This window comes from Vombatus ursinus, unplaced genomic scaffold (assembly GCF_900497805.2).
Source record: "Vombatus ursinus unplaced genomic scaffold, bare-nosed wombat genome assembly UNPS02014799.1, whole genome shotgun sequence".
NCBI classification, from domain to species: Eukaryota; Metazoa; Chordata; class Mammalia; order Diprotodontia; family Vombatidae; genus Vombatus; species Vombatus ursinus.
Genome location: NW_020954577.1, coordinates 35,030,921 through 35,048,603, shown reverse-complemented (window position 1 = coordinate 35,048,603; position 17,683 = coordinate 35,030,921). Strand labels below are relative to the sequence as shown.

At 38.3% G+C, this 17,683-nt stretch overlaps 1 protein-coding gene across 1 annotated transcript in view; it reads left to right on the top strand.

Annotated features, from left to right (window-relative positions):
- The window catches only part of ZNF385D (zinc finger protein 385D), a 968,814-nt gene extending 951,653 nt beyond the window's left edge, over positions 1 to 17,161 (top strand). Inside the window, exons 9-11 of the mRNA XM_027872398.1 lie at positions 12,478 to 12,656; positions 14,493 to 14,594; positions 16,908 to 17,161. Of these exons, the coding sequence (XP_027728199.1) occupies positions 12,478 to 12,656; positions 14,493 to 14,594; positions 16,908 to 17,141 (515 nt within the window). The 3' untranslated portion in view covers positions 17,142 to 17,161. The remainder of the gene's footprint in view (positions 1 to 12,477; positions 12,657 to 14,492; positions 14,595 to 16,907) is intronic.
- The last annotated feature ends 522 nt before the right edge of the window (positions 17,162 to 17,683 follow it).

The window sequence follows — 17,683 nt, the reverse complement described above, 5'->3', positions numbered from 1 at the left end:
ATAGATAGTGAGCCTCAGTATTGGGATTTTAACCCACATTTTCTGATTCCAGAGCTAGAGATCTTTCCGTTGGCAGGCATCAGAGAAATGAGAATCTTGGTTCATCCAAATGAATCCCCAGTCATGGCAATGTGACACATGGAAATGAACAAATGTAGGCAGTGTGGTGGAGTACTTTTTTTTTTTTTCAACATGACAATGATTATCTGGGGAAGCCAGGAGTAACAGTGATTGTCGTGGTGGTTCAGTCATTTCAGTTGCGACCCTATTTGGGATTTTCTTGGCAGAGATATTGGAGTCTTTCATCATTTAATTTTCAAGCTCATTTTACAGATGAGGAAACTGAGGCAAATGAGGTTAAGTGACTTGCCTAGGGTCACACAGCTAGTCAGTGTCAGAGATCAGATTTGAACTTAGGAAGATGAGTGTTCCTGACTGTAGGCCCAGTGTTCTATCCACTGCACTACCTAGCTGCCCCATACAGTCGACAGTGCCCCAGTATAGTACTAAGTGTCCTAAATTTGGAATCAAAGACATGGACACCAATACTTGCTCTTCCATACATCTAACAAGTCACTTCACATTTCTTGCTCTTAGCTTCTTTATCTGTAAAATGAGGGAGTAAGATAAGATGCCCTCTGAAGTATCTTCTAGTTCTAAATCAAAGATCCCATAGTCTAATGAAATATTTTACTTCTATGCCATCGCACCATAGCCGTTTAGAACTGTCCTACAACGTGATGTTAAACAAGTTCCTCATGTCTTTGGGCCATAATTTTCCCATATGTAAAATGAGGGAAGAGGGTAGATTAGGTGACCTCTGAATTTCCTCCTAGTTCTCAATCTATAATTCTGTATTTCTTCCCAATATGTTTTTCCTATTCCATTCTAAAATAATCATATAGCATATTGCCTTCAATTATGAGAAGAAATCTCCCCAGGCACCACATTTTCCCTAATGTCTTCTAAAGGATGGAATTCGTTGGCCATAATTACAATGAAAAAGAGATCCTCAATGAAACTGGTATAAACCCAAGATTTAATAGAACAACTTTATGCTGACAGAAGGGTGCCAAACCCATCAGCATATGCCAGCTATTGACTTTGAAAATCTAATGCAGTAATTGCCCAGGGAGACCAATTCTTTTAGCCCTTATCTGCCTTCTGCATGTGAAGTTCTATTAGAATTCACTGAGAGTTCATGGGTTCAGGGGCAGAGATGCACAGAGAAAATTTGGCCCCAAGTCAAAATCTATAGTCTACAGATGCATGGTGTGTATTCTTGTTGTAACAAAGAAACTGAAAGATTAAAAAAAAAAATTGGAAGTTCAATTATTTCTCAAGAAGACTGAACCATTCACTACTCTAACATGATAACATTAATTTTGGGGAGAAGATCAATTCACCCAGCCATGTTCTGAGCAGATAAATGAATTGTGTTCTTTGGGCCTGAAGTTAATTTCTAAAGGAAATGGGAATCAATCTCCAATTTTCCTCAGCAATGTGTGATTCAGAAACAAATAAGAAAAGCAAGTTGCTTTGGCTCTGACTCTTAAGATTGAGGGAGCTTGAGGTGGGAAATGAACTTGCCATAGGGGACTCTGGGAGAGGAAACTCCTGTTAATGGAGTTCAGGAATTTTCCAGTAACTTACAGTCTTAGAGATATGATTAGTGTACTGACAAGTTGAATGATTTGTCCAGCATCACATAGCCAGTAGGTACCACAGGTAAGAAGTAAACTCAGATCTTCCTGCCTCTAGAGACAGTACTCCATCTGCTCCCCAAGCTGCTCTGGGTGACAAGTCAGGAGACTTCCGAGTTCTGCTGCAAGATATACTACTGATTTTGTCTTTTGGGGATCTGGGACAATTGGGCAAGTAACCTCTCTAGACCCCCTTATCCTTAAGAGAGACAGCGATCCATGAATGAAGAAGCATTTATTAAGTACCTACTATAAGCCACACATTATGCTAAGTATTCGGGATACAAATGAAAAGTTGAGACAGTTCCTGCCCTCAAAGAGCTTATGTTCAACTGGGATAATATCATGTCCTTGACTTTCTTCCAAAGGTTTTCAGGAGTGAATAAAACCTGTTATTCAAATTGTTGCTAAAACAATGACAATCTCTCAGGTGTATTCCCTTTTCATGAATTCTATGTGTTTAGATGATGTTTCTTTTACTTTTCTGTTATTGTCTTTCATTTCAATCTGAAGGAAAATCTCATGAATTCAGGCTCTAATAACTTGGAGCCTGTCATAACTTGAGCAAAATCTTGGCTAAAATAGCTTTAGCATCTTATCTGTGATGAAAAATTCTGGAGAACTGGAAAGATCAGAGAGCTAACTGTTTTCAGGTGTTTAAGAAGCCTCTGTTTATTTGTCAATAGGTATAGAGTCAATAAGGCCTGAGTTCAAATCATGCCTCACAGACTAACTGTGTGACCCTGGGCAAGTCACTCAACCTCTCTCAGTCTCTGTTTCTCTATTTGGTAAAATGGGAATAATAATAGCACCTACCTCCAGGGTTGTTGTGAGGCTCAAATAAGATAATATATGGAAAATGCTCTGAAATATTAAAGTGCTATAAAAATATCAGCTATTATATGCTAATTACAAATAATTTTTATCTGTTCTTTAAAGGAATCCCTTTTCTCCCTGCCCCTCCCCCCAAAAATGTATCTTCCCCCACACCTGGAAGACATATCTTCCTTTTTTCTAAAGGCTGGAATTTTTCTCTACTTTCTAGCCCTTTTTTGTTTTCCAACAATAAAACTTATTCAAATCTCTCAACTGAGAGTGATCTTGCTTTCCTTAAATTCTTCTTCTGGACCTCTCCTTAGCCCCATACCATTCCACTTTGCATCATACTTATCTATCCACATGTTATCCCTCCTATTGGACTACGATTTTCTTGAGAACTGGGTCTATCATTTTTCATCAGTGCATAGAACACTTAGTCCAGTTCCAGGAACATAGTAGGCACTTAATAAATACAATTTGACTGTTGCTTAATAAATAATTGTTGAAATTCAAAAAATCAAGCAGGAAATTCTCAGAAGCGTCTCTAACCAATTCATAAACATTCATTAAGTGCCTACTCTGTATCAGGCTTTGTTCTAGGGTACTGGGGATATGAAGACTAAAGAAAATATTCCCTGTCCTCAAGAAGTTTACATTCTGTAAGAGAACAAAATAGTATATACATCTATAAACACATATAAGACACACCCAAAGCCAAAACATTTAACCTTTGTTGGAAAGGCATTAGAAGCTAAGGAGACCGTAAAAGGCTGCTTGCAAAGGTTGATACTTGAACTGAGTCTTGAAAGGAGCCAGGGTTTCTAAGAGGCAGCATGAAAGAGAGAAAATATTCCAGGCATGGGAGACAATCACCAACTGGAACCAAGAGGGGAGACGGAGTATCATGCGGGTGGGAGAAAGAGAGAGCCCATAGGACTGCAATGTGCTGAGTGGAATCATGCTACCATAGAATGATAGCTAACAGAGTTAGACAGCCTTCTGCTTCCTGGTGGCAGTGGACCATGTGGATTGGGAGGGAGAAAGAAGAAAGAATTTGTCCTTCCCATTTTGAATCGAGTCAGCTCCTAACTCTCCAGATGACTTTTCCACCTTGACTTTGAGTACCCCACCACCACCATAGTTCCTTTCTATGCTGTCTTCTCCCATTAGAATGTAAGCTCCTTGAGGGCAGGGACTGCTTTTCTTTTTGCTTGTATTTGTATTTCCATAGTTTAGTATGGTTCCTGACATATAATAAGTACTTAATAAATTTTTTATCTAAAATATAATCTAATCTCCCCCTCACATTGGCTGTGTAACCATTTTGTTTTAGGAGACATTCTGAAATACCAATGTTTGTCACGAGCACTTTAACATCTCCTTTTCTTCATTAATTATATTATTACCATTGTAATAATAAGTATATTGTGAATATTATACTAAGTACATTATTTATATTATAATTATATTATAATAATAAGTAGTTTGTTCATTGCACAGTTCACATTTATAAGGCACTTTAAGGTTTGTGAAGCACTTTCCTCCCCTCAAGGCAGCAGCAGAAATGTTATTATCTCCTTCCTATAGATGAGGAGATGGAGGCTTAACTGGCTAGGTAATTTGCCTATAGTTGTGCTCTAGACCAGAGGTAGGGAACCTGCTGCCTCGAGGCCACAGGTGGCCTTCTAAGTCCTCGGGTGCGGCCTTTTGACTGAGTCCAAGTTGTACAGAACAAATCCTTTTATTTTTGTTCTGTGAGGTTTGTATTCAGTCAAAGGGCCCACACTTGAGGATCTAGAGGGCCACATGTGGCCTGAAGGCCGCAGGTTCCCCATCCCTGATCTAGAGCCTCACTGCCCCTTGTGGAACACAACGGTCAGAGTTCCAACTTGTGAGCCAAGAAATTATCTGCTACTTCTAGAGTTACATCATGGACTCCCCTTCCTTCACCTCCTGTGCAATATCAATAAAAGTCATTCTAGTTCCAAGACATTGGTCATAGGCCATACTTGTAGGGACAAGGGGTGTTAGATTTGGAATTATAGGTCCAGAATTTGAATTCTGGCTCTGTTATTTCTAACCGGTGTGACTATGAGTAATTTATTTAACCTATCCAGGCCTTAGATTCCTCATTTATAAAATGAGAACATTGGACTGGAGGTTCTTTAAGGTTCTTTCTTGGGTGACGTAGTAGATAGAGCATTGCTGGGCCTGGAGTCAGGAAGACTCCAGGAGTCAAATACAGCCTCGGACACTTACTAACTGTGTAACCCTGAGGAAGTCATTTGACCTCTTGTCTACCTCTGTTCCCTCAGGATTGCTGTGAGGATAAAATGGGATAATATTTGTAAAGTATTTTGGAAACCTTAAAGCACTATATAAATGCTAGCTATCATTATTATTATTATCATTGCTGTTGTTGTTGTTATTCTTTTTTTTTTTTTGCTAGGCAATGGGATTAAATGACTTGCCCAGAGTCACACAGCTAGTAAATGTCAAGTGTCTGAGGCCGAATTTGAACTCAGGTCCTCCTGACTCCAGAGCCGGTGCTCTATCTACTGTGCCACCTCGCTGCCCTCTGTTATTCTTAATGTGGCTAGTTAGTTAGAGTGCTGTTTGGAAGTCAGATAAATGTAGATTCCAATCCCACTGTCCATACCGAGCCTCTGAATATCTCAAGTAAATTCTTAGGACTTCATTTATTCACAAACATTTATTAAGTGCCTATTACATAGGCCCCGTGGCTACAAAAACAAAATTGAAGCAATTGCCATAGAAGAGTTTATAAATCTATCTTTCAATATTTAGATATGTTTACTAAGTCAGAGATAGACCATGATCCCATGCCTGGATTTTCCCCATGCTGCTAACATCCCAGTTCCTTTACCATTCTTTGTGATTTCTCCATTTTTTTTCCCACTGAGACAAAACGGCATCTGTCCCTCTGTCGTGTACACAAAGAAGGAATAAAGACATTTTTCTAAAGGATAAAGCAGAGAAAAATGGAAGATCGTCAGTGGGCCTACACACCAGACAGTAGAAAAGGTAGAAAGCCCTCTCATCGATAGCATAGAGCGACACTGGCCAGCCATGGTTATCTTTGTGCTGGTGTCATTGGCAGAGACTTGGCCGCAGCTGTCACCCTGATTGACCACCCTCCAGACAGCTGAGCTCATCACTTTTGTCCAACGTTTAGGTAGAAAATGTCTTGTAACGTTTTTTCTGAAGTATGTGTTTTCAACTCCCTTCCAGTGGATGGCATGGATAGGAAGGCAGTGGAGGTCAGTTACTTCAGTGGTCTCCCTTTGTCTTCTCCAGTCTTTAAATAAATACTCCTTCAATGCCTTAGTGTGTCCTTGAAATGTGCCTCTGTATTCCCTTTTAGAGATAATCGGTTTGGGGGATTAGATATCGGAGTGATTTGGAATCAATTAACTTCATTGTGTGTTACCCTCTGAACAGGGATGAGTTATGGCACCTTGCTTGGTGTTTGTATTTCTGTCATGTTGTGATAGATGGGGTCATCTCTGGGTACTTCCAGAGACAGAGTGTGTTTTCTTCTTGAGGTCATACTGACTGCTTTGTGCCTCCTCCTCTTTCCCTTGGCCAGTGAGAGAGGAAATTAGTATTTAGGCAGGAATGTTGACAGAAAACCTAGAAACCCGTCAGGCATAGGGAGGTCTGCCTGACTCCAGGCCAGAAGTATATACATTATGTCATCTAGCTGTCCCTAGATGGGAAAGTGAGAAAAGATGACGGATGAGGCATCTAATTCCAACAAAGTCGGGGGTCAGAGATTTGTAGCAGGGGGTCTCTACCAGGGAAACAAGCAGACTTGTAGGCGGGGGAGGGTAAGGTGACATCATGTTTTGAGTGATCAAACTTTGATGGTCAAGAAAAATTGAGAAAATAACAAAAAGTTAAAGGCTTAGAGCCGAGCAATATCATCATTATTACTAACATTTCTATAGCACCTACTATGTGCCGGGCACTGTGCTAAGCCCTTTACAATTTCAATATCATTTGATTCTCACAACAACCCTGGGAGGGAGGTGCTATTATTATAGTTTTATTATAGTATTGCACTATTGCTTTTTATTGCAGTAAATGTTATAGTTGAGGAAACTGAGACAAACAAAGGTTAAGTGATGTACCTAGGGTCATGCAGCTATTAACTGTATCAGGCTGGATGGAAGTTGGGTCCTCCTGATTCCAGGCCCAGTGATGAATCGCCCATACCAAGCCCCTCTGGAACTTTCTTAAGAAGCAGCTGGAGCCAAAGGAAGCTGATTTAGTTTTACAGGGTCCAGGGCCAAATTATAGGCTTTGGAGCTTGAATCAATTCTTGAATTTATTTTTTCCTTGTAGTTAGGATATCAGTGGGAACATCTAGTCTACATGGCAGACATTGTAGGTTAGATATTTGGAAGCTGAAGAATATTTTCCTTTGAAAATACTAGTTTTAAAAAGGTGATCAATTTCCTTGGTCAAGCCACCAAGGCCATTTAAGCCACAGCACAACTGAACTACTCTACTAGTTTTCTTAACTGTAAAATGAGTGATGAGATAGACCAAAGACCTTTGCTGTCTATGATCCCACTAGTCTATGCACGTTACTTGACTCTTTCCGTTTTCATTTCTTAGACCTTTCTTTTTCTAGTGTCTGCCAATCATCCTCACTTCATGAAAGAATCAGCCAATCACAGCACATCAGATATAATCTTTGCATGTCTTCAATTCTCCTCTGATGAACTGGCCAATAAGAACAGATAGAATCTGCATTCTCAGCTCATCTCAGCTACAGCCATTCATTGCCTGATACTCATTGCTTCTCCATTTGCTACTAGAGACACTTCCTTTATCTTTTGCTCCCTTATTTCTGGGACAACAATGTTCTGGATGCTTAAGAATGGAATCAGGTTAATGTCACCAAAAGGATCGCCAAAATTAGACTGTATGTGGGGGGAGGGAAGTGCTCAAAAAAATGAAACTGACAAAAAGTATTTTAAGATTTTAGAGGAACAAGGGGTCAGTGAATCTTCACGGGTGAGATAAGATTTCAGTTGGGGCTTGATTAATGCTTATGATACCCATAGAGTTAACAAACTGAGGAGAATTTTGCTTTCTCAGAACACATGGTATGAATCGAACACCATATATTGTATAAGACCTTTCCAATGTGCTATTTATAGCAAAAGCACTTTTCCTGCTCATTTATTTAAAGTTAAGTAGGCTGAACTTGTGCTAAATAAGCAATTAGAGTAGAGGTTTGGGGAATGGCAGGGGTTTTCTAAGGGCTTATTTGAATACATTAAAATATCAGTTAGCCAGTACTCAAGTACCTGGAACCACTGGGAAATCACCTTTTTTTTCCCCCTTTAAAAGGTCAGAAATAGAATAAAAAATCAAGTAGAGTCAAGGCCACCCAGAAGATCCAAAGTTCCATCCTCAGAAATTGCCTAATGGAAGACAAAAGGCAAACACTTTAAAAGGTTCCTCTGCAAATCTACATGTGTAAAACCCATCTAGTATGAGGCATAAAGCTAAGTAATTCACACCTTCTTAGAGAGCTTGTAGGAGCAAAGGTTTAAATCCCACTCCTATGCCAATGGAAAAGTGGGGAACCAAATTGAATCAAGGCAGGGAAGAAACCCTTGCCATGAAATGATCTGATCTCAAGGGAATTCAGAAAAACTTGGCAGAAAAGTATGATTCAAGTGAGTTCGACCTGAAGCACATGATCAAGGAAATAAAGTCCCTTGTCTTCCTAGGACTGCCAAAAATGAGTTCAATAGTTTTGGGTTTGGTTTGTTTTCTTTTGTTTTTGTTTTGAAGGGAGGGAGGAAGCTCAATGAGGCAGCTTAGATCTAGATGAATTCCTCATCTCGTTGCCATTGGCTCTAGAGAAAATGGCCCTTTTGTTATCTTGTGTCTTGCAACTCAGTATAGATGCCAATAATTATCACTTAATCAGAAAATCCACTTTTCAAACATGCTGAATCTTGTTGTATAATTATAATGAAATTTCTCTTAGTGTCTGTTTAGATATTCTTTAGAGGCAGACTTTTTTTTTAAATGATAAGGCAAAGGAGATCTATTTTTCTTTTTGATAACCAATCCATTATATATCAGAATGATACATGATATTTTCCAAGGTAAAAAGGAGGCAGAATATAAGGACAGCATTAATTTTGGTGTTGTCTTATTGTAGTAGACTGCCAATAAGTTCTTTGAAGGCCGGTACTGCTCCAAATGTTTTCATAGTCCCTGAGCCTAGCACAAATGCATTTCAAGATAATTGACAATTAGTGCTTCTTGAATGGATGGATATTAAAAGCAAGTTTGGCTCATAGAAATTAAAATAATAAAAGAATTTTCCTAGGTCATGGCTCAAATCTTTTTATTATTCCTAAAAGGGAAGAGGAAATGGCTGTCCCTGCCAATGATTTCTACCCTGGAGAGGTAAACAAACAAAAAAAAAAGTTGATAATCAAGCTATTTAAATACTATTAACCATGGGTTGATGGCATGAGATTTGTTTTCTATTTAATATGGTTGATCCAAAGCCCAGGTTAATTGAGATTTTCTCTGTTAGAATTGGTTCTGAGCAAATTAGAATAAATGAAAACATGTTAATTTCCTACTGAGACCACCCTCATTTTACCCATTTTATATATTCACTTAAAAACATAAGTTTTCACTTATATCTTGCTTAATTTTGACTCTATGGCTTAATTGTTCTTTTAGAAATTATAATTGCTATCATAATCATGAATTGATATAGTGTTTGAAAGTTTGCAAAGTACTTTACAAAGATCATTCATTTTATCTTCACAATAACCTTTGGAGTCAGTACTTGTATTACCCCCATTTTATGAATGAGGAAACAGAAGCAAAGAAAGGCTAACATGCTAAGAGTTACACAAAAAGTGTCCCAGACAAGATTTGAACTCAGGTCTTCTTGAATCTTTATCCACTTCTCCTCCTTGCTGCCTCTTATAAAATACGAGTATGAAATTTACAGAAGACACAGCCAGGAAGGATAGCTAACACATTGCATGGAAGTTAGGATTCAAAAAAGACTCATTAGGCTGGGACATCGGGCTTAATTTAGGAAAATGAAGTTTATTGAAGATAACGTCAAATCATATTTGGATGCCCAAAAGCACCTTCACAAGTACAAGAGAGAGAAGAAAATAGTAGTTTGCCTAAAAAGAAATCCTTAGAAGGGGAGGAGGGTTGGTAGGTCAAGAGTGATGCTACAGATAAAGAATTTAATACAGTTGAGTAGCATGGAGAGTTAATGTCCAGGATAAGGCAGGTAATAGCCCCACTGTACTCTGCCCTAGTATGACCATATCTAGCGAATGATGTTTAGTACTAGGCATCACATTTTAGAAGAGATAATCAGTATTCAGAAAGAAATGAATAGGATATGGAAAGTCCTCTAGATCATAGCACATGATCAGTGGAAGTTCTTGGATCTTTAGCCCGGAGGAAAGGAGATGGTGGGAAACCCGGTAGTTGTCTTCAAGTATTTCAGGAATTATTGTGTAGAAGAAGAATTTGATTTGTTCTACTTGATACCAGAGGCCAGAACTAAGGGGAAAGGACAGAAATTGCAAATAAGGAGATTAGATTTGATGTAAGGGAAAAGCAACAACTTCCTAATAATTAAATCTATCCTAAATGGAATGAATGTCTGGAGGAAATAGTGAGTTCCCCAGTCAAATTCAATTCAATGAGCATTTAGTGAATGTCTGTCCTGTTCAAGGCTCTGTGCTAAAATCTACTGGGAAAATCTGGACAACCACTCGTTGTGTTGTGGGGACTCATTTTCATTTGTGCCTTAGACTAGATGGTCACTCAGGTTCCTTTCATCTCTGATTCTGGGATTCATGGACAGCTATGATTACAACAGGGCATAGTTGAGAGGAGGGGTAGATATAGATATACATCCATATAGGGATAGATATACAGAGATAGAGATAGTTGTAGATATACCTATATCTCTCTTTTTTTTTCTTTTTAAGGGGAGAGACCTCCAATTGCATTGGTATGGCCAGTTTCCAGTCAAGAAACTCTCTTTACCAGTTCAAATTGAAATGTTTTCTGTAATGCGTGTAGCCTTAAAGTGTTGCCGAAGCACTGAGAAATTAAATGGATTGTCCAGAGTAGCCAGTATGTGTCCATGGCAAGATTTGAACCTAGGATCTTCCTGACTCTGAGGCCTGCTCTGTATCCACTAGGCCATGCTACCACTTTAGAGTTAATTTAATGGCAAAACTATAAGACCTATTATCATCGCAGACTGTGAAATGCACACCTACCTTTATTTAATCAGGGGAAAATTCATTCTGAATAGCTTTTGTCTAGTGCATGTTGTGTGCTGATACAGAGCTACCCTAGAGAAACATTTGCATATTGTCACAAGCCAAAGGATGTAGTTTGCTATTGGCTTTTGACTAACCCATCCAAATAGTGGTAGAGTGCAGGAAAGGGCGCTAGAGGAAAGGTAAATTGGAAAGCTAAGGTCAAAGTAAAGTCAAAAAGAAGAAAAGGTTCTTCTTACTAGAATGGGTAATTCCACTTTAGGAATGTACCACTAGTTGAAGGACACTAGCCAAAACACTGAGGAGTTTCCAAAGTGTGACAAGGTAAATATACATATTGAGTTGATGTCAAAAGTGACCTCAGAGCCATGATTTCTTCTTATTGCTATGACCCTGTAGTTCTTACAAAGCTGGGTCTCGCCTTCCTAACTGTTGGGAATTCTACTGCGATTTTTGTCCATTCCCTCCCAAAAATTCTCCACAGAAAATTTCTCCTAGAAGTAAGAGCTAACATTCCCCATCATCAAGGGAAAGAAAAATGTCTGATAGTGCCAAAAATCAGAAATTTTGTGAAAAAAATCAGGAGAAATATGTTTATCATTAAATTGTGTAAAATTTCAATGGTAAAACAAATCTTGTTTTAATCTGTGTATTTACAGTGACTAAATACTTCACATCCCCCCAAAAAGTCTACTATTGCTTTCTTCAAAGAAAATAGTAGTCTGGCTCTATAACCTATTGTGGAGACAATTGTAGTGTTTGTACCCTTTCCTTACCATCTGGTTCCAATGATTTGATGTTAAAATAGAGCATCTCATCAGGGTGGATGTTATTATCCTCTTTAAGCTACCCAAAAGGAACCTTTGGGTACATAGAGCTTCTTTCCTTCTTCTTTGGTACTTCTTCTACATAAGATCATGAATGTATATTCAGAGTTTGGGGAACTACTTATTTCACACAATAACCTTTCTGTTATATAGTTCATTTAGACCTAATCCCTTCTCTAAGACCACCTCAAGGACAGAATTCCTCTTTCTTTTCAAATACCAACCATCCAGCAAGAGACATAATGAAATGACATAAGGAAATAAAGTCATATCTATTTAATTTTACCTCAGCACACTTTGATTTAGTCAGGCTGGTTTTATACTTGTATGTGTGTGTGTCTGTGTGCATGTGTGTGTGTGTGTGTGTGTGTGTGTGTGTGTGAGAGAGAGAGAGAGAGAGAGAGAGTTGTTACTATTCTAAAATTCCCATATATTCCAATGGTCAGCCATGGAATATGAAAAATATCTAATGGTTGGGTTTATATATATATATATATATATAATTTATTTATTTATTTTTAGTTTTCAACATTCACTTCCATAAGATTTAGAGTTTTCAATTTTCTCCCACTCCCTCTTGTCCCCCCTCCCCAAGATGACACGCAATCTGATACAGGCTCTACTTATGCATTCATATTAAACATATATTCACATTAGTCATGATGTAAAGCAGACTAGTAGTTGTTTGTTTGTTTTTTACAGAGATGGGAAGAGGGATCTAACTAGTTGCAACATTTTTTTTACTCCTCTCTGATCCCATTTCTGTCTTTCTTTTCCTTTAAATATATATTTCAGGGACTAAGCACAAAACCATGCTGGAAGCCCGGAATGGGAGTGGGACCATTAAGGCATTTCCTCGAGTAGGAGTAAAAGGCAAGGGGCCGATCAACAAGGGAAACACAGGCCTGCAAAACAAGACGTTTCACTGTGAAATCTGTGACGTGCATGTAAATTCAGAGACACAACTTAAACAGGTGGGTGGTTCCAATCTGAGAGCAAGAACCTGTGGTGTCCCCACGTGGACTGGGCAAGCAGACTGTCCCTTTGAACGCTAAGTATTTATTGGACATTTGTATGTGTGGAGCAGCCTGATTCTCTGAGAAAGAAATCAATGTCCTTCTGGGGCTGACAAATGTCCAGTCTGATGAGGACAAGCCACTCTATATGGTTGGGCTGTTAGCCAGTAAATTTTTGAGGTCAGATTTACTAGCCAACTAAATAAGATTTTATTTAAAGGGAAAATATCCCAAGTCATTGTTAAATTCCTCACTACAAACCCGGGATACTGATCAATCAATCCATCAACTCATACTAACAGCATAGGGGACACAGTTAACAACTGAAAATGCTTGGCTTTAAGGAGTTTACACTTGTAGTAACTATTTTTATGGCATTTCTTAAAACCACTAAATAAGAATAAAGAAATTTCTTTTAAGATATACCAGTGACAGGAGCTAAGAAAACAACCTTCAGATTATAATTTATTCTGTATACCCATGATATAACCTGAGAGCACAACACTCTAATTATAATCAATTTTGTGGGCTTCTGAACAATATTTTTTCTTAGAGCTCTTATTCACTGAAACCTTCTCTACCTTTCAGATTTATTAGGTTGATACTGAATTGTACAGACAGAGGGATAAACGTTAGTATGGAAATAAATTCATCTCTGCCTGGCATATGGTTTTATTTGCCCATAAAGTTTCCCCAAGAACTTTCTTTCTCTTTCAAGGTACCTTCCATAAAAAAAGAGATTTGTACCATAGAAAAATTACAGCAACATCTATTAGTTTTTACAATGAATACCCAAATAGATATAACCCTTCAAAAGCACATGTGTGAATTAATTCTTTTCCTTAGATCATATTTCTGGTGGGAGTGGGGAGAATTTAAGTGCATGCCTTTTGAATCTGATGTCTTAATAAATTAACTAAATCAGAATGCCAAATATTTTTAAGCATATACTATATGAAAGGGAATATGTTGGATATTGAGCAAAACAAAAGGAATAAAAGAAAGTCCCTCACCCAAGATCCCTACATTCAAATAATGAATATAAGCGAAATACAAAGAAACTTTAATATTAATGATAGGTAGGTGAAACAAATTGCAGAAGATTGTGGAAGGCGATGGGGAAATGAAGGATTGACTATTCTTTCTAGAACAGTAAGGAGCTGAAAAGGCATTGGCTAGAATTACTCGGGAGATTAGTGTGAGATTTCTGGAAGATTAAGAGGGCAGAAAATTCAAGGGTGGAGGATGACACGTTATACCATGACTGACCATGGGGTCAAAATTGTGGAGGGAAAGAAGCAAGACCAGAATAAGATAGATGGAGTGGAATTATAGAATTTGAGAAAATGAAGGTTACAAAGTGTGAACCGATTTGAGAAGATTGATTGAGTAAGAGAAAGGAAGGTCAGGACATTATAATTAGAGAGAAGAAATTTCTGACTTCAAGATTTTGCAGATTGAATAAATTTGGGTTAGAGAGGGACCTGTAGTAGTTGAAGCCAAGCAATGTGGTAGAAAAGAGAGACATGGATTTGATAACTACAAGGATTAGGCACATCACTGCTCCTCTCCAGAGCTCAGTTTCCACATAGTTAGGAGTCTTAAATAGAAAATGTCTGAGTCTAAATACTAGGAATTATAGTTCTGTGAGTGGTATAGTTGAGAAGTTCAAGTAAATTTAATTAATATTAAAAGTTCAACACATACTGAAATCTCCTAGGATAGAAGGCAACATTTTTGAGGATTTCTGTAGTCAAGTTTTAAAAGTTCCTTTCCTTTCCCTATATTTAATAGCACATCAGCAGTAGAAGGCACAAAGACAGAGCTGCTGGGAAACCCCCCAAACCTAAATACAGTCCCTATAATAAACTTCAAAAGGGAGCACATCCACTTGGGGTGAGTACAGTTTTCACTTCCCTTCAAATATGTTGAATTTGAAAATGGTTTTCACTTAAAAATGAGCTGATGAATCCTTGAGTGACAGTATTTGAGATAATGGTTGTATCCACAAAGCGTGCAAGTATTTGATGTATTCAATAAATAATTGAATCAACTCAGTCCGGGGAAATTACCAGCGTCTAAACTAATATTTTGCCATTGAATAGATGCAGCTGTTATCCCTAACACCGTTCATGTATCTTTTCATTGAACTCCCTATTTGTCACTGAGTCTAGGAAGAAAAGAGAAAGCAATAAAGAGGGCAGTATGGTTCACCTACTGTATATTTCTGGTATTGATTTCAAAGGCAGAACTCTCTTGAAAACAAAAGGTACGAGAAGCAAGACACTTTTGCTGCTTCTTTTGAGGGACTAATGAATAATATAGACAAGTCAAAGTAAAGTAGGATGTTTTAAGCCTGAGTGGCTTGGGAGTATCAACCCAATCAATGTTTTGATTTGGACATATTTCTTTTTCCCTTTGCCTTTTGGTGATCATATAGAATTCTACCTTTTCATTTTGTGAGTTCCATCTTTGTAAAATGCTCCCCCCCTCCCCACCCACACACATATATATAGAGAGATAGTTAAATATTGATATAGATTCATTTGAGACCCCAAAGACAAATGCAACAAGAAAAAAAAGTAGTATAGAAATTTCCAAAGTGAAAAAGAGAAATTGGTTACCTATTTAGCATGTGTATGTATATGTATATATACACAAATGGATAATGTGTATAACTCTCTCATTATACAAACAAAATGTCTTTTTTTAGCTTAGAAACAATGTTAACTACAGCATGAGATTAGAAATGCTAATCTGAATTGCTGTTGATTTCATCTTCTTATTAAGTAACCTTGGCTTTATTTACCTTTATAGTTAGCCAAAGTAAATATTTACTGAAGGTGAAGAGTTAGGTTTTTAAAGTGTTCGTATTAATTTCAAACACTTTAAAAATCTCACTACTTAAAAAAAAAAATCTTACTATTTCTATACCTGGAAATCATCCTCAGAGCTGCCATTTTACCGATGCTTCTGGCAGGAGATCCAGGCTAGTGATTTAGATTGAAGCTGAGAGAATACAGCTTTTTTTTTTAAATGATGAGGAAACAAAAAAATGTTTAACTTGTTAGAGGTAAGATCTTTCACTTTAAGAATAGCTTTTGTTTTTCTCAAGTTTTTCCACGTGCTCAAATGAGAGTGACATTCTCTGTGGCCCATTTGACAGGATCGGATTGTCAGATGACAGCTGCCTGTCTGAGGGATGATGAATCTTTCTCCCTTTCTCTCATTTTATTTTTTTTTTTTTTTTGCTCTGAATCTCTCTGGGTAATTTACTTAAATTGTACTCGTCACAGAGATGTGATGTGCCCATCACTGTCTCATTTACATTTCCTATCACTTGTAGTCCTATGAGGATCATAGCTTTGGAATTTGAAGGGAGCTCAGAAACCAGATAGTCTAAACCCACTTCTTAACAAAGAAACTGAGGCCCCAGGAGGTGAAATGACTGGATCACAGGCACAAAGCTTTGGAATTGGAAAGAATCTTTGGGGTTATCTTGTCCAAACCCCTCATTTTATAAAACCAGTATTCAGGAATGTTGTTAGGAGTTCACATATTTGAGGTTGCAGGGCTTTCACAGACCATCTAAGCCAGCTCTTACATTTTACAGATAAGGAAAATGAGACCAGAGAGATTGAATAACTTGTTTAAGATCAGATAGTCCATAGCAAAGCCAGGATTCTGTGACTCCACAGTGATGTCACTCACTCCACTGTCAACATTTCCAAGTGTGGCAAACTCTCTACTGTGCATTTGTTAACCAGTTACTGTCTTTGGCAAATGGAAGGTTTGCTGGTTGTGTTTCTAATGAGAATGCCCTAGCACGAATGGATGAATAGTTGGGGGAGGCATTTATTAAGTGCTAACAATGTGCCCAGCCCTAAGCTAAGGGCTGGGGATACAGATACAGGAAGTAAGACAGTCCCTCACCTCAAGGAGCTTACGTCCTCATAGGAGACGCCAACACACAAACACACACATAGTTTCTCTTAACAGATTAGTCAAATTATCAGCCAGGTTTTCCTTTGAAAAGATATTTGAAATCCTATAGTTCATTGCGTGTGTATATTTGAATCATAAATCTAGCTTTCTTATGAATGGTCCTTTGGAATTCTAACGCTATCTAATATGGAGCCAACTGGGAAAGAACACGTCCCCAAATTCTGCTATCTTTCTCTTCCACCTTCTTTTCCCTCTCCATTACAGGTAAAATTAGTATTTTCTAAGGAACCTTCCAAGCCATTGGCTCCACGGATCCTCCCCAACCCACTGGCAGCTGCGGCAGCTGCAGCCGCTGTGGCAGTGAATTCACCCTTCAGTCTCCGGACAGCTCCGGCAGCCACCCTCTTCCAGCCATCTGCACTTCCTCCAGCACTCCTCCGGCCTGCTCCCGGGCCCATACGGACCACCCATACTCCTGTGCTGTTTGCTCCTTACTGAACTCCAAATGGGAGTCATTGTACTGCAATAATTTTTTTTTTTTCAAAAAACAAAGAAAACAAAAAAAAATGAACTATGCAGTGTTTATTTATAGTTTAAAGTCTATCTGAAGAGCCAGGACTTTTGATAGTGAATTGAAAAGATTCTAAAAGGGGATGGGAGGGAGGGGAAGGGGTCAGCATTTTCTCCACATAAGAGCATTCCTCTTGAATATTGACTGTTTTAGAAGTGATCTCCAGCATTGACTCGTAGTGGTATCTAGAATTTACAAAAACCTTTGTGACCGTGCTTTTGGGCACCTACTTCCCCTGCATTGTCTTTCCTGCTTTATGAAACAACTATACATTTGTCCAAGGGCATTAACTGGTTCCAATGTATATTCAGTACTTTATTCTGTAGATTAACGAGAAGAAGAAGAATGAGAAGCAGCAGCAACACTGTGAATAGTAGACCCCTTACTGATCCTCCGCCATGTCAGCAGTTACTGGGTATTTATCAGAACAAAATTAGATGCAGTAGTTGTCTTGTAAAACAGTAGCCAT